This window comes from Cryptococcus neoformans, chromosome 12, assembly GCF_000149385.1.
Source record: "Cryptococcus neoformans var. neoformans B-3501A chromosome 12, whole genome shotgun sequence".
In the NCBI taxonomy this organism is placed as follows: Eukaryota; Fungi; Basidiomycota; class Tremellomycetes; order Tremellales; family Cryptococcaceae; genus Cryptococcus; species Cryptococcus deneoformans.
Window position 1 is genome coordinate 669491 of NC_009188.1, and position 12500 is coordinate 681990.

Sequence of the window (12500 nt, forward strand, 5' to 3'; positions counted from 1 at the left end):
CGAAGAAGAAGAGGACGAGGAAGTAGAGAAAAAGGAGGTAGAAGGTGCAAGTCCGGAAAAGATCACCGCGATCCTTCTCAACAAATTGCTTCCATCCCTCTCACGTTTTGTTTCTGGCAAGGACGAAACCGACAGTGCTATTAGGGTCCCACTTGCTTTGGGGATAGTCAAGATTGCTCACGCTCTTCCTCGCGGCTCTTCTGACATTGAAGTGCTTAGGGTGATCACCAATGTCGCCCAGATTCTTCGAAGCAAGGACCAGGACACTCGAGATATCACACGTGAAACAATCTGTAAGATCGCTATCTATCTCGGTCCAGAATGGCTTGTGCGAATCATCAAGGAACTGGAAATTGCCCTTCCTCGTGGCCCTCAAAAGCATGTCTTGGCGGTAACAACTCATGCAATCTTGGTGCAAGCCACCACTCAAGCGGCAGACAGGTTTATTAATCTCGATGACGCTGTTGAGTTGGCCGTTCAGGTCACCGCCGAAGTCATTTGGGGTGAATCAGGCAAGGATGTTGCTACGGAGGGCTTCAAGACCAAAATGCGAGAAGTGCGAGGAGCCACTTCCCGAGGCTTTGACACTCTCCAGCTTCTCTCGCAGCTGGTCTCTCCCAGTAAAATCGGTGTTGTTCTCGCCCCCTTGCGCGAAGTCATGCACGCTTCGCAGGCGGTAAAGCCTATGCAACAGGTTGACGAGGCTCTCCGACGCGTCTCACTCGGTTTGAATGCCAACTCCCTTCTCCGTCCGCAAGAGTTACTTTCTCTCTGCTACTCTCTCATAAGCGGTAACTCTTCCTATCTCAAAGCGAAGCGTAAGATGGTTCGCCCCACTGAGACACCAGATGCCTTTAAAGTCGTCATGAAGCGAGATATCAAGAAAGAAGACGACTTTTACCCGGCCAACGCCCACAAGTTTGTGATGTTCGGTCTTGATCTGTTTGTCACTGCTTTCCGTCGTGGAAAATTCGACTTTGACGACGTTGATATCCTTGCCCGTCTTGGGCCTATGGTTAATGCTGTCGGTAACACTCTTTATTCCCCTGCCACCAATGTTCTTCTTCTTTCTCTCAAAGCTACCGCCGCCATTGCTCGATGTCCTGTTCCTCAAGTCGAGCCCGCTCTACATGTCTTCATAAATAACATCTTCAAGATTATTAAGCACGCTGGTGGGACAGCTGAATCTGAGGTGGCTCAGACAGCTTTGAAGACTCTTGCTGTCATTTTGAGGGATTGCAAGAGTTCAGAAGTCTCTGAGAACCAGCTTCGATACCTCATCGAAGTTATTAGTCCCGATCTCGAAGAGCCTGAGAGGCAATCTGCCATTTTCACCATCCTTCGATCCATCATCACCCGCAAGTTTGTCGTCCCGGAGATCTACGACCTCATGGAGCGTGTCTCATCCATCATGGTCACATCTCAATCTACCCAAGTCCAAGAATTATGTCGTGGCTCGGTCATGGCATTCCTACTTGACTATCCTCAGGGCAAGGGTCGGCTGAAGTCCCAAATGACTTTCTTCGCTCAGAACTTGCAGTACACTTACGAAGCTGGCCGTCTTTCCGTGATGGAGGTTCTCTTTGCTGTGTTTGAGAAGTTCTCAGAGGGGTTGATTGAAGAATACGCTGGCATGTTCTTCGTGGCTCTTGTTGTCGTTCGAGCCAATGATGACTCGGAAAAATGTAGAGTAGCAGCGGGCGAGTTACTCAAACTGCTGTGGAAACGGCTAGATGAAGCGGATAGAGCCAAGATGGCCGAAGTTATCAGAAGTTGGGTGGCGAAACGTAACGAGAATGAGACACTAGCCGGTGCAGCTATGGGTGTGTTGGGGTTACTTGTCGAAACAGGCGAAAATGGTTTAGAAGAAGTGATAAGTGTGATCGAGCCTGTCCTTTCAGAGAGCGCTGCCAAGCTTCAAGAAGCCGAAGAAGAGGATGAGATTGTTGATCTCGACTACACCCTTCCTCATCAAACACTGTCCACCACAGCCAAACTCGTACTTGCCACTCCTTCATCTTCTTCCGCTTTGCCATGGTCAGACATTGTTCCTCATCTCCTTTTCCCGCATGATTATGTCCGATACGACACAGCCAAGCTTGTCTCCAACCTTTTTGCCAATGGTTCCGAGGCGAGCGCTGTCTGTGAAATGCTTGGAGACGAACTCTGCCTTGATATCGTCAGAAAAGGTTGTTTGGTTCTCAAGGGTAATCGAGGAGACAGTGGCGAATGGATTGTTGGTAGCGGCAAGTTGGCGGACGAGATTGTCAAAGTCCTGTGGAATATTTCCAAACACTGGGCAGTAAGTCGTCACGATGACAACTGCGGCAAGATACTAATGATTCGCAGTCTTTAAGGGTTGAATCTGCTGATGCTGGCGAAGAAGAGGCTGGAGATGACCATGACGTTGAGGAGCCTACCCGAAATCCACTTACCTGGCTTATGTCCAGGATGTCTTTTTTGGCCCGTCACCTCATTGTCAACCGGCCGGCCCCTAACAGTTATCAAGCTCAGGTATGTCTGTGAGACAGCCATATTGTGATTTTTAGCTGATCTCATGTGGATAGGAGCCATGGTCCGCCCCAATCATGTCCATCTTGCGATTCTTTGCCGGTATTACTGAAAGTTTAAACAAAGCGCAAGCTGTGGGATTCCTGCTGCACATTTTGAGCCCTGTATATAGGATTCTGGATGAAGGTGGTGATCTAGGACAAGTTGAGGAGAAGCAAGTCGGTACGTCAAATTTCCATGAGTATATTCCAACGCAGCAGGCTAATACATATTTAAAGATGATTTGCGAGCCCTCGCGACGCAGATTCGCGACTTTGTTCAAGAAAAGACCGGCACTACAGCCTTCTCACGAAAATGGGAGAAGCTGCGACAGGCTACACAGGCCAAGAGATTGGAACGTCGCGAGGGACGGGTCAAGTTGGCTGTAACCAACCCCGAGAAATACGCAGAGAGGAAAGGCAAGAAGGTCGAGAGGGCTAAGGAAGGAAAGAAGAGGAAGAACATCGCCTTTGCGTGAGTCACTAAGTTAAATCGCGTGCATCAAACCGTGTACTGACAGTAGAGATGTAGCGAGGGTAGAAAGACTGCTGGGGCGAAGAAAAGAAGGCAGTGAAGCACAAGTGAACGATGTAGAATATAGATACCCAGCACTCGATATCTTGTACTAGTTTTGGTAACATTAGGGTTATGCATTTCCGGTTTATAGAAAGCGAACAAAGCTTGCGTGGCTACAATAATCGGGGCCTGGTCAGTCAGCAAGAGCTCAGCTCTTACCAACAGAGAAGTAAATATGGAGAAGGCTATCAGCTGGGACTCTGGGCGAAATCGCGGTCATTAGGATTAATTGGATAGCAGTGGAAGAGGAGAAACATGAGTTGTCGCCTGTATTGTGCAACAATGTAGTGAGGCGTGTAGCCAGTCATCTAGATCAGTGGTTAATCTGGAGCTCCGATCTAACGAGGACCTTCGTTTGGATGATAAGCTCGCCTGAGATGACGGAATTTCTTGAGTGAAATAAGGGCAAGGACCTCTGGTGGCGAAAGTTAAGGGAGGTGGATAAGCAAGGGTTCATGGGGTCGTAATAAGAATGAGCCGGCTTACCTTTCTTGATATGTTCTCCCAATTCAAGTTGCTTCTTCATGGCTTCGGGATCAGTGACCTTTGCATTTTCTGCAATTTTCAATCAGCCTAAGGGCGGCGGACTGACGGAATAATCAGTGACATACTCTCAAAGGCCCTTCGTAGACGCTTGTTGAAGTCATACTCAGGATCAGGGCTAGAGTTGGGTTAGCAAGATGAAACTTCCTACTTCATTCACAAGTCAAAGAGACAAATAGAATAACAATAAGTCTGCTGACTTATACTTACTAATCACGTCCAAGTCGATGCAGCTATGATGAAACACATCAGCTTTAAAACAAATTTCATCTACTGCCCGTATCTGAGTTATTATTGGACCCACCTCCTTGTAAAGCCGGATAGCTTGTAGCCTCAATGGAAGCTCTTGAGTTGGCTTCTGCGATGGCTTCTCTAAAACAGATGTGTAGCCTCGTCGAGCTTGTTGACGAACGGCGCCGGTAAGTGGGCGTAAAAGGGGAATGGGCATGGCGGCTTGCTTGGAATTTTGGTTTAATTAAAAGGGTGCGTACAGCTGCGAGAGTGGTTGGAAGTCCTTTGCTGTATTTCAGAGCAGAAGAAGCCCAATTATACGACGTGCTGTTTAATCTGCCAAAGCGAGAGCTAAGAAACTTGGCAACAGGATCGAGTTAGAGGAGGACGTTGCCGGACGTTCGGTTGTTGCGTCACTTTTGTTGTCGGGTGAACATTCCGCGAAGCCGGCCCGATTTTTACCACTTTATTTATTTAAACCCCCCCTACTGGTATTGTTTTCGAACATTTTTCGGAATCGGAGATGTCCGCACAGCTGGCGTCTTGCTTGCTCATCCATATTTTGTCGACGATGACTTCCTTGACAGATGTATGTCTTTCATTAACAAGCAATTCCCTTCAATTTATACCTTTCGTTTCTATTTCTAATCTCCATCTAGCTTTGACTCCAATCCAAAATGGTCTCTCTTGTTGCTAACTCGTAAGTCCATCATCAGGCAATACAACACTTTAGATTAACCATCTCCGAACAGCTCCCAAGTCTCCTCTCCCGCCACCACTCTTCCTCCTCGACCAACATCGTCTTCCCCAGACGCTACAGCCAAGGAAGTTAACCCTCTGAACCCCAACAACTTGAAGCCGTACGTTCAAACTTGTTTCTCTGAATGAATGTGCTGACATTGAACTCGTAATGGATAGATGTTGCGCCTGCCCGGAGACCAAGCAAGCTAGGGATGACTGTTTCATCAAGTCTGCACCTGGAGAGGGCGAAACGAACTGCAGGGACTTTATTGAAGCTCACAAGGCTTGTATGAGGGGTTACGGCTTTAAGGTTTAAGTAGCCTTTTGTCGCCTTTTGGGATTAGATTACAGAGAGAAAGATATATAGGTCTGGGGCCTGAAGTAGACGGGGTGCATGGGGATGAGAGCACTAATGGTTGTACGCATGCATATTCACTTCTCATATGTCACTATCAACAATGCATTCATCTGGGCAAAGCTCGGCAGCAACAACGCTCACCATCATGGCCGACTCTGGCGAATTCGAACTGTCGCAACATCCCAGCCGCCGCCTCGCCTGACTTTCCATCGCCAAGCATACCAGAGCATGGCAGGTCCAATGAAATTGACGAGAAAAAGAATTAACAGAAACACTAGCGTTGGTGTTGACGGAAGGTACCCGAAGTAGATGCCGGAAAAGGTAGAAGGGGTTGGAGGAAAAAGTGATAGGGCGAGAGTCGTTGTTGATACAGTCAGTACGAAAGAGTATGCCCTACCAGTCTCCTATCAAGATCTCAGCTTACATCTCTTGAAGAGAGATCGGCGGTAAACTTACGCGCACACTTTTTGTTATGACTGGCCAGCCAGCAAATAGCAACACGGCAAGCAGGACCAACGAAAAGACATGGGCTGTTGAGGGTAGACGAGAAGCAAGCACAACAGATGCTGAAAGTGCCGAGGTTAGTGACAGCGACGATGTCAAGCTACCTCAATGTCAGCGCCTCATCGCTCAGGCCCAGAGCATCGTGATGCATACCTTTTCTCCTCTCCGATTTCCTTCAAGCCCACACTACCCCGTCGCTTTCTCAACCTTTCACGTCTCCTCACAACCCTCACATCTTCTCCTGTCCTGAAATCCACCAGTAAGAGGTGCACAAACCCAAGGCCGCCGGCTAAAGGCCAGATTGAATCTGAAGTTGTCGCGGATGTCAAGGTTCCAAGCACGGGGGAAAGCAAAGAAAGAAGGAGAGGGGGTAGTATAAGGGTGCGAAGTGGAGTTGGTGTGGGTATTAATGAATCTACTGCACTATCAGCACTGATCATTGCATAGGAAAAAAAAGCAATGGACCTTGAGGCTCTTTAGGACCCCATCTGCCCCAACCCCACGTCCATATTGCCCATCCACTAATGCCACCCAGTACGCACCCCCAGCCCACAGCTTCTGGAGTAACTCTTTCTTCTAAAAGTGCAGCAAATATTGCAAGGAATATGGCAATAATAGAGATATGCTGTGAAATAGGGAGACATGCTAACAGCAGAGCGTAAAAAGGCGGGCGTGGGCGGGGTACTACCGTGGATTTCAGTTATGTAGCCTTGAGATCTATCGTAAAAAAACAGACTCACGTATATCATTAAGCTCTGACAAAAAGTCAGGGGGCACATAGTTGTCAGGATAAGGCTGACTTCTCCACAAGACTTTTTCCCATTTGGGCAAAGGTTTTCGATTTATTTGTAACGAAGGTGTTAAGGGCTGCTTGGAGGAAGGAGGGGACATGACATTGTGGTGCCAAAGGTTGCAGCCGTGGTTGTATTTAATGTCTGTCCCAGCCTGGATATAGCCAGCAGGCTAGGTTGATTGTCCGTATATGCTTTTACTGTTTATAGCAAGATGTCGAGTCTGATGTTGTTGGCTGTATTATCGCGCTGGCCAGAAAAGAAAACGATGACGGGGAAGATATGAACTGATCGGGTGATCGGGTTATCCCGATCTCAAGTAATTAATTATTAATTATTAACTGGGGATTTCCGTCGGCCTTCCGTTATAATAGTGTAGTCATGTACTGATTGAGATACACCCCTCTCTGTATAGCAATAGCAAAACGGCTGTGTTGCTGAAGATCATAAACGAAATGCCATCCCAAAAGTTTACAGAGTATCTTCTTAACAAATACGTATGTCTGTCTCTGTCTCCCTCATAGGACGAGACTGACTCGAGGTATTCATCTGTAGGCCGATGACTTCAAAGCGGCCACCACCCATCCATTCTTGGAGCAAGCTGGAAAAGGTGCCATTGACCCTAGACCCCTCAGAGCCTGGCTCAAGCAGGATTACCTTTATGCCTACGTAGGATACATCAAGGTATGTTTGTGCCGAATATCAGGACGAATCTCAACTGATTATGCGTGTCTGCAATATCGCAGTTTGCATCTTCCGTTTTATCCCATCTACACATCCCTACTCCCCTTTCTGCCCCGTCACCCAATACGTCCAAAGCCATCTCGGTTCTCACATTTTCACTCGCCAACGTGAAACGCGAGACAGACTTCTTCGTGTCTACTGCCAAGGCTCATGGGCTTGATGTCTTCTCCCCGGAGGCAAACGATGGAGCCGAAGGTGGCTTGTTGGGCGAGTACAATGAAATAACACGAGCGTATGTAGACTTTTTACACGCAGTCGGTGGGGTAGGCGCTGTCGAAGAAGGCCTTGTGCTGCTTTGGGCTATGGAGATTGTGAGTTCAGTGACAGACCGTTTGTAAGGCCCTTCAGAATGCTAAGACACCTACCGCAGGCCTATTTGACCGCCTGGAGAAACGCCAAATCTTTGCGGCCTGAAACTCTTACCTCTGCCGATCCTTCAAGCCTTTCTCAAACACAGCAAGCATTGCTGAAATTCGTTGACAACTGGACATGCGACGAGTTTGTCGAGTTTGTGGCTGATTGTGCCGAGATTGTGGATGGAGCAGGCATCGAAATTGGAAGCGCCCTTGCTGAGCGTTGTGAGACAGTGAGTTCAAAGTTGGATCGTCCTGATACAGTCACTGATCAGAGTCTGCAGGTATTCAAGAGAACCCTTTGGCTTGAACAACGTTTCTGGCCTTCTGTATAGATGTCGAGACAATAAATAGAAATGCAGATATGGCAGTGAATCCCCAAATAGCAGAATGCAACAATTTAATGCATTCCCGCACGACATTCTGTACAAGTTCCAACAGTTATCAGGACGGCGAAAAGATATTATAGTCGAAGAGAGTAATGTCGGTGGGAAAAGGGTAGTGTCAGGCGACAGTCGGTCGAAAGCGATGACAGTTATATGGCGGAGAGGGCAGGAAACTTTGGATAGGATGCGGGTGTGACAATGTGTTTAGAAGTCGTCGATTTTGGGCTTGTTTTCCTTAGAGGCAGGGCTGGCCTGACTTGCGAGCTGACTAAGCTGGCTCGCAAGGTGCACGGGTTTGCCTCTGAAGATTAAATGATCCCACATCAGCTCCACGAGTTGTGATTTGGTGAAAGAATGGGAAATTCACTTCTGGAAGTGCCTTTGCTTAGAGCTGTTCAGCTTTGCAGAGATGGGTGAAAGGACATCTGAAGGAGAAACGATAGAACTACAAGCATGTCCTGTCAGCCAACAGCCAAACACGCATATCACAGCCTATCACAAGCCAAAATCGCACGCACCCAGGCTTGACGCCACCACGACCGGCAGCACCTAAAAGACCCTTCTTCTGCAGGAAGCTAGGCTGGGGGGCGGGGGGAGGAACGGTGTTTTGAGCTGTTATGAGGGTGGCAAGAAGTTCGGAACAAACATCGGGCTGAGAGTGAGTCGGGGCCCATAGAGTGGTTTTGAGGGCTACCCACCGTTTGATTGCTTAAGAGGAGCGGACATACTTGCGACTTACTGGTTGTTGATGGTGGTGAAAAATAGAAAGAAAACAAGATTAGTGGTGTGGTAATAATATGTAAATTGTAATGCACAGGAGGACGGCGAATTGCTGCAGGTGAAAAAGGAAGTCGCGCCCAAACAAACATCCTTATATGGGAGCATGGAATAAACAGCCCTCTCCGGAGATTACCCGCAAGTCCGTGGTGGAGGCCGGCTACTGTACGTAGTTGTAACGAACGTATTATGATATGCGGCTCCTGCGACTCCTAATTTCGCCCACTTGGGTAGCATACGAACCACAGCAGGATACATGAAGGAAGGAAACGCCTTCAACTCGGCCGAGGCAGGACCGTCAAGGCCTCTCTATAACCCCCACAGAGCATGGTCAGCAGATGAGGTCGATACAGCCATCCAGACGTCTTATGGAGATGTCGAGGGCAAGGTAAGACACGTCGTCTCAAAGTCAGTTTTGCAAGACATTGACAGTAATGCAAGCAGAACGGTTTAGCTAAGGGTTCTCTTCCAACGCCACATTCTCATTCCACATCTCGTGTCTCGCCTTCAGCCACTCTTCTACGCAAACCACACCTAGCTATCGATCTCCCTTTACACATGTCTGCGTCGGAAATATTCATCCCCCCTGTTCCCTCCAGCCATGAGCAATCATCCGGGGACAAGCCGAGCACTTACTCAAGCTTACCGCCATCACCGACGAGTGAATTCCTGAGTACACCTAAAAGAAAGACTCTCGACCGAGATGAACTAGAGGAAATATTGGATCAGCTTGGAAACACAAGTACGCGAAGCGACGTTGATTACGAAGTTGATGAGGGCGACGCAACGGATGTCGAGGAATGGTGGCCTGCTAGATCGAGAAGACCGACGATAGGCGAAGAAGACCGGCCTGACCAGGGATATAGGTCTACTTCTGGGCCGATGTCGCCCAATTCTCCGGTCTCTGCTACCGCAGCGGAATGTGACAGCCCCGAAGGGGATGAAGGTAAAGAGAGCTCTAAAGAGATTTCCGGAATATGGGAATTGTTGAAGGATGAAATGGGTGCTGAGGATTGGGAAGGGTGGATCGCTGATGGAAAATGGTTTGTATACTACTTTTCTATCTGCTTCTTTCAACTGATCGTACATATAGGGAACGAATCGCCAACTTCCTCGCAGTTCCTCTGGCTGTAGAAAAAACAACTCTTTTTGGGGCTCTTCTATGCTTAGATGGTTTCCTGTATAATTTCACCGTGCTTCCTATTCGGTCTAGCTTTGCCCTCGCGCGAATTTTATCAAACTTCTTTCGTAATCGACCTTGGCGGCCGGTGCCTATTGCTCATCTCAACTCGATCCTGAGGATGCTCCTGCTCGTGATACCTACAGGTGTGCTGCTAGCTAGTACGGACGCTAGTAAGATGTATCATACCGTGAGGGGCCAAGATACTATCAAGCTCTATGTCATCTTTAATGCCCTGGAAGTAAGCCAGATATCTGTACGACAAGAGGTCCTCCACTAAGACAAGCACAGATCGGCGATAGGCTTTGTTGCGCCTTTGGACAAGATGTTTTAGACACTTTGTTCGCAAGAGAGACTCTCTCACCGAGTGTGAGGAAACGCGGAAAAGGCCGTAAGCGTCAGCAGGCCAGGCCGGTGTTCTTCTTTGCTTTATCATTGGGCTATGTCTGTAAGCTTCATTACTAGTCTCAATAGGCTCTGAGACTGATGATGTACAGTGACGCACTCTCTCATTTTCTTTTACATGCTTGTTTCGCTCAACGTTGCCATTAATTCTTACGACTATACGCTCTTGTCGCTCCTGATAAGTAATCAGTTTGTAGAGATCAAAGGCTGTAAGTATTCACACCAACGGGCGGAATCCAGCGCTCATTCTAACTTTTATAGCTGTATTCAAGAAGTTTGAAAAGGAGAATCTCTTTCAGATCATGTGTGCCGGTAAGATTATAGCCTCATCATATGGGACTTCATTATTCAACATTTTTCACAGACATTGTCGAACGCTTCCAGCTGAGTCTAATGCTGGCCGTGATTGCGATCCGCAACATGATCGAAATGTCCGGATCTGAAATTGCATTCTTGCCAAAAAGCTTTATGAAGGGCAAAAGTCTTGTGGACTCCATCTTATCAGTAAGGTCATCGTCATCCATCCTTGCTTTTGCTAAATTGGACTTGATTTCAGCCTGTCCTTTTCGTGATCATGTCAGAGATGGTGGTAGACTGGGTGAAGCACGCCTTCATATCAAAATTCAATCACGTTCGAGCGTCAGTCTACGAGAGATTCACGGACGTCTTGGCCAAAGATGTCCTTCTAGCTGGTTCCATTACTTCATCCCCGTCTCGTCGCCACCGAGACGGCAAAAGCAGGAATCACCGTATTTTGCTCGATCAATCACCGTTGGTCGCGCGGCGTCTTGGCTTTGCCTCGATCCCTCTAGCGTGTTTGGTGCTGCGGATCTCCTGGCAAGCAATAGGGATGCTGACCATGTCGCACTCGCACGCGGAAGAGTCGGAATTTGGCAATGGAGGGGAAGAAGGACTATGGGGTACGGTGTGGTGGGGTTTGAAGGTCGCTAGTTGGATCGGAGTGGGAATTTGTTCGTGGGGATGGTAAGAGTATTCTTTTAATTTATACGAGGCGAGATGCTAAAGGGGAAGAGCAGTTTAATGTTCCTCAAAATCATACTTGGGTTATCTCTCTTGGGTTTCTCGGCAATGCGTCAAGAAGGAATGGACGAGAGAGAGGCGGAAGATAGCGTTAATGACTATGGCAGATCAGCAGTCGGAGAAAGCAAAGAAGAAACTGTGAGTCTTTATCTCCTTTTTCCTTCGATCAACAGAATCTCGCTGATTAAAGTCTAGGAATACAACCGTCAAACTAGAGAATACCTCTCCAAAGCGGCAGATGATTTGCCAGATTATCCTTCGCTTTCTTCGTCCATATCACAGGGAGGCGTGTCCTTGCCTGATACGAAGGTCTCTCATAAACACTCGGGGGCTCAACAAGGAAATGGCGAGAGTGACAAAGACCTGGATAAAGGCATACCAAAGACGGACGGAGGAAAAAAGGGCAAGAAATGGAAGCTTGAAGAGGTCGAGCGGTGGACGATGGTAAAACGCATTTGGTAGCTTATCCGTTGCTTCTTTCTTTTGTAGCTGTACCCATAATCTTCGCGTGTACCGGAGCTTTTGCATTAGTGTCCCTTTCCCACACAATTACAGTCCACGGTTTACAAATGATACATCTTATTCCTCATCAGACTTAGGAAGAGGCTTGGCGGGAGTGTTGGCGAGTAAACTAGAGCCTTTTTGCTTGCCAGCCCAGTCGAACTTGTTCTGTTTGCAGTCATGAGTTATGTCCAAGCGGGATACGCAGAGAAAAGTGCAAACAACGTACATTATAAGTCCAAGAGATACCAGCAACAAGAGCCGGCAATAAGAGGGCGTAGGTAAAAACCTGCCTTGTTTTCTGAGGGGTGAATCGGAAATGTTGATAGACATTCTCTCGCTGGAAGCAAATCAGCCTGGTCCTTTAAGATATGCGACCCGAACCGAATGCTCACCATCTGAGACCATCTTTCGATAGCAGGGTCAAGCTACAAGACAAGATTAGAACCGCTGTTAGAAATCCCATCGTGTGTACCAACCTTGACCGGTTCTGGGGTTGGTGTTAGCATACATGATCTATCCTGGGAATCATAACTCACCAAAGTGCCCGTGTCCTCCAGCCATTGTTGAATACTCTTAAAGGATATGTATTTGTTGAGTAAGTAAGTTCACGACCTTCTTTGAGATGGCAGAACACCCGTTGGCTACTGCATGCGTGGACGGATTTGATTCCGCTGTCCATGAAATGACATCTGCTGATAAGGCCATGAAATAATGCCACGTCCGGAATATTGGTGTTTTGTACACGTCATCATTCTCTTCTCTACTACTACTATCTTCTTCTCCTCCTCTACTGATAAAGAAGCTTCTCCTGCTCAG

The 12500-nt window shown here is 47.8% G+C and overlaps 8 protein-coding genes across 8 annotated transcripts in view; 4 read left to right on the forward strand and 4 right to left on the reverse strand.

Annotated features, from left to right (window-relative positions):
* The window catches only part of CNBL2180 (hypothetical protein), a gene marked incomplete at both ends in the record, with an annotated part of 8454 nt that extends 5330 nt beyond the window's left edge, over nucleotides 1-3124 (forward strand). The window contains 5 exons of the mRNA XM_767257.1: nucleotides 1-2302; nucleotides 2350-2514; nucleotides 2568-2733; nucleotides 2790-3024; nucleotides 3082-3124. The exon at nucleotides 1-2302 is cut by the window's left edge and continues 2555 nt beyond it. Of these exons, the coding sequence (XP_772350.1) occupies nucleotides 1-2302; nucleotides 2350-2514; nucleotides 2568-2733; nucleotides 2790-3024; nucleotides 3082-3124 (2911 nt within the window). The remainder of the gene's footprint in view (nucleotides 2303-2349; nucleotides 2515-2567; nucleotides 2734-2789; nucleotides 3025-3081) is intronic.
* Nucleotides 3125-3464: 340 nt separating this feature from the next.
* CNBL2190 (hypothetical protein) lies at nucleotides 3465-4117 on the reverse strand (the record flags this gene model as incomplete). Its single annotated transcript, XM_767258.1, has 5 exons — nucleotides 3465-3541; nucleotides 3613-3681; nucleotides 3738-3787; nucleotides 3880-3902; nucleotides 3974-4117. The coding sequence occupies 5 exons, from the start codon at nucleotides 4115-4117 to the stop codon at nucleotides 3465-3467; spliced, it is 363 nt and encodes a 120-aa protein (XP_772351.1).
* A 460-nt stretch (nucleotides 4118-4577) lies between these two features.
* Nucleotides 4578-4957, forward strand: CNBL2200 (hypothetical protein; the record flags this gene model as incomplete). Its single annotated transcript, XM_767259.1, has 3 exons — nucleotides 4578-4600; nucleotides 4653-4760; nucleotides 4819-4957. The coding sequence occupies 3 exons, from the start codon at nucleotides 4578-4580 to the stop codon at nucleotides 4955-4957; spliced, it is 270 nt and encodes an 89-aa protein (XP_772352.1).
* A 185-nt stretch (nucleotides 4958-5142) lies between these two features.
* Nucleotides 5143-6394, reverse strand: CNBL2210 (hypothetical protein; the record flags this gene model as incomplete). The annotated part of the gene is made up of 5 exons (XM_767260.1): nucleotides 5143-5403; nucleotides 5456-5603; nucleotides 5657-5918; nucleotides 5969-6187; nucleotides 6244-6394. 5 exons carry the CDS (start codon nucleotides 6392-6394, stop codon nucleotides 5143-5145), a joined length of 1041 nt encoding a protein of 346 aa, XP_772353.1.
* Nucleotides 6395-6749: 355 nt separating this feature from the next.
* On the forward strand, nucleotides 6750-7726 carry CNBL2220 (hypothetical protein; the record flags this gene model as incomplete). Its single annotated transcript, XM_767261.1, has 5 exons — nucleotides 6750-6791; nucleotides 6850-6978; nucleotides 7041-7349; nucleotides 7409-7624; nucleotides 7676-7726. 5 exons carry the CDS (start codon nucleotides 6750-6752, stop codon nucleotides 7724-7726), a joined length of 747 nt encoding a protein of 248 aa, XP_772354.1.
* A 255-nt stretch (nucleotides 7727-7981) lies between these two features.
* CNBL2230 (hypothetical protein) lies at nucleotides 7982-8503 on the reverse strand (the record flags this gene model as incomplete). Its single annotated transcript, XM_767262.1, has 4 exons — nucleotides 7982-8078; nucleotides 8145-8222; nucleotides 8296-8389; nucleotides 8476-8503. 4 exons carry the CDS (start codon nucleotides 8501-8503, stop codon nucleotides 7982-7984), a joined length of 297 nt encoding a protein of 98 aa, XP_772355.1.
* A 307-nt stretch (nucleotides 8504-8810) lies between these two features.
* CNBL2240 (hypothetical protein) lies at nucleotides 8811-11642 on the forward strand (the record flags this gene model as incomplete). Its single annotated transcript, XM_767263.1, has 10 exons — nucleotides 8811-8942; nucleotides 8996-9597; nucleotides 9648-9975; nucleotides 10026-10182; nucleotides 10232-10348; nucleotides 10401-10451; nucleotides 10504-10643; nucleotides 10696-11123; nucleotides 11177-11318; nucleotides 11376-11642. The coding sequence occupies 10 exons, from the start codon at nucleotides 8811-8813 to the stop codon at nucleotides 11640-11642; spliced, it is 2364 nt and encodes a 787-aa protein (XP_772356.1).
* A 117-nt stretch (nucleotides 11643-11759) lies between these two features.
* Nucleotides 11760-12245, reverse strand: CNBL2250 (hypothetical protein; the record flags this gene model as incomplete). Its single annotated transcript, XM_767264.1, has 5 exons — nucleotides 11760-11849; nucleotides 11911-12021; nucleotides 12077-12109; nucleotides 12161-12171; nucleotides 12221-12245. 5 exons carry the CDS (start codon nucleotides 12243-12245, stop codon nucleotides 11760-11762), a joined length of 270 nt encoding a protein of 89 aa, XP_772357.1.
* Nucleotides 12246-12500: the final 255 nt, after the last annotated feature.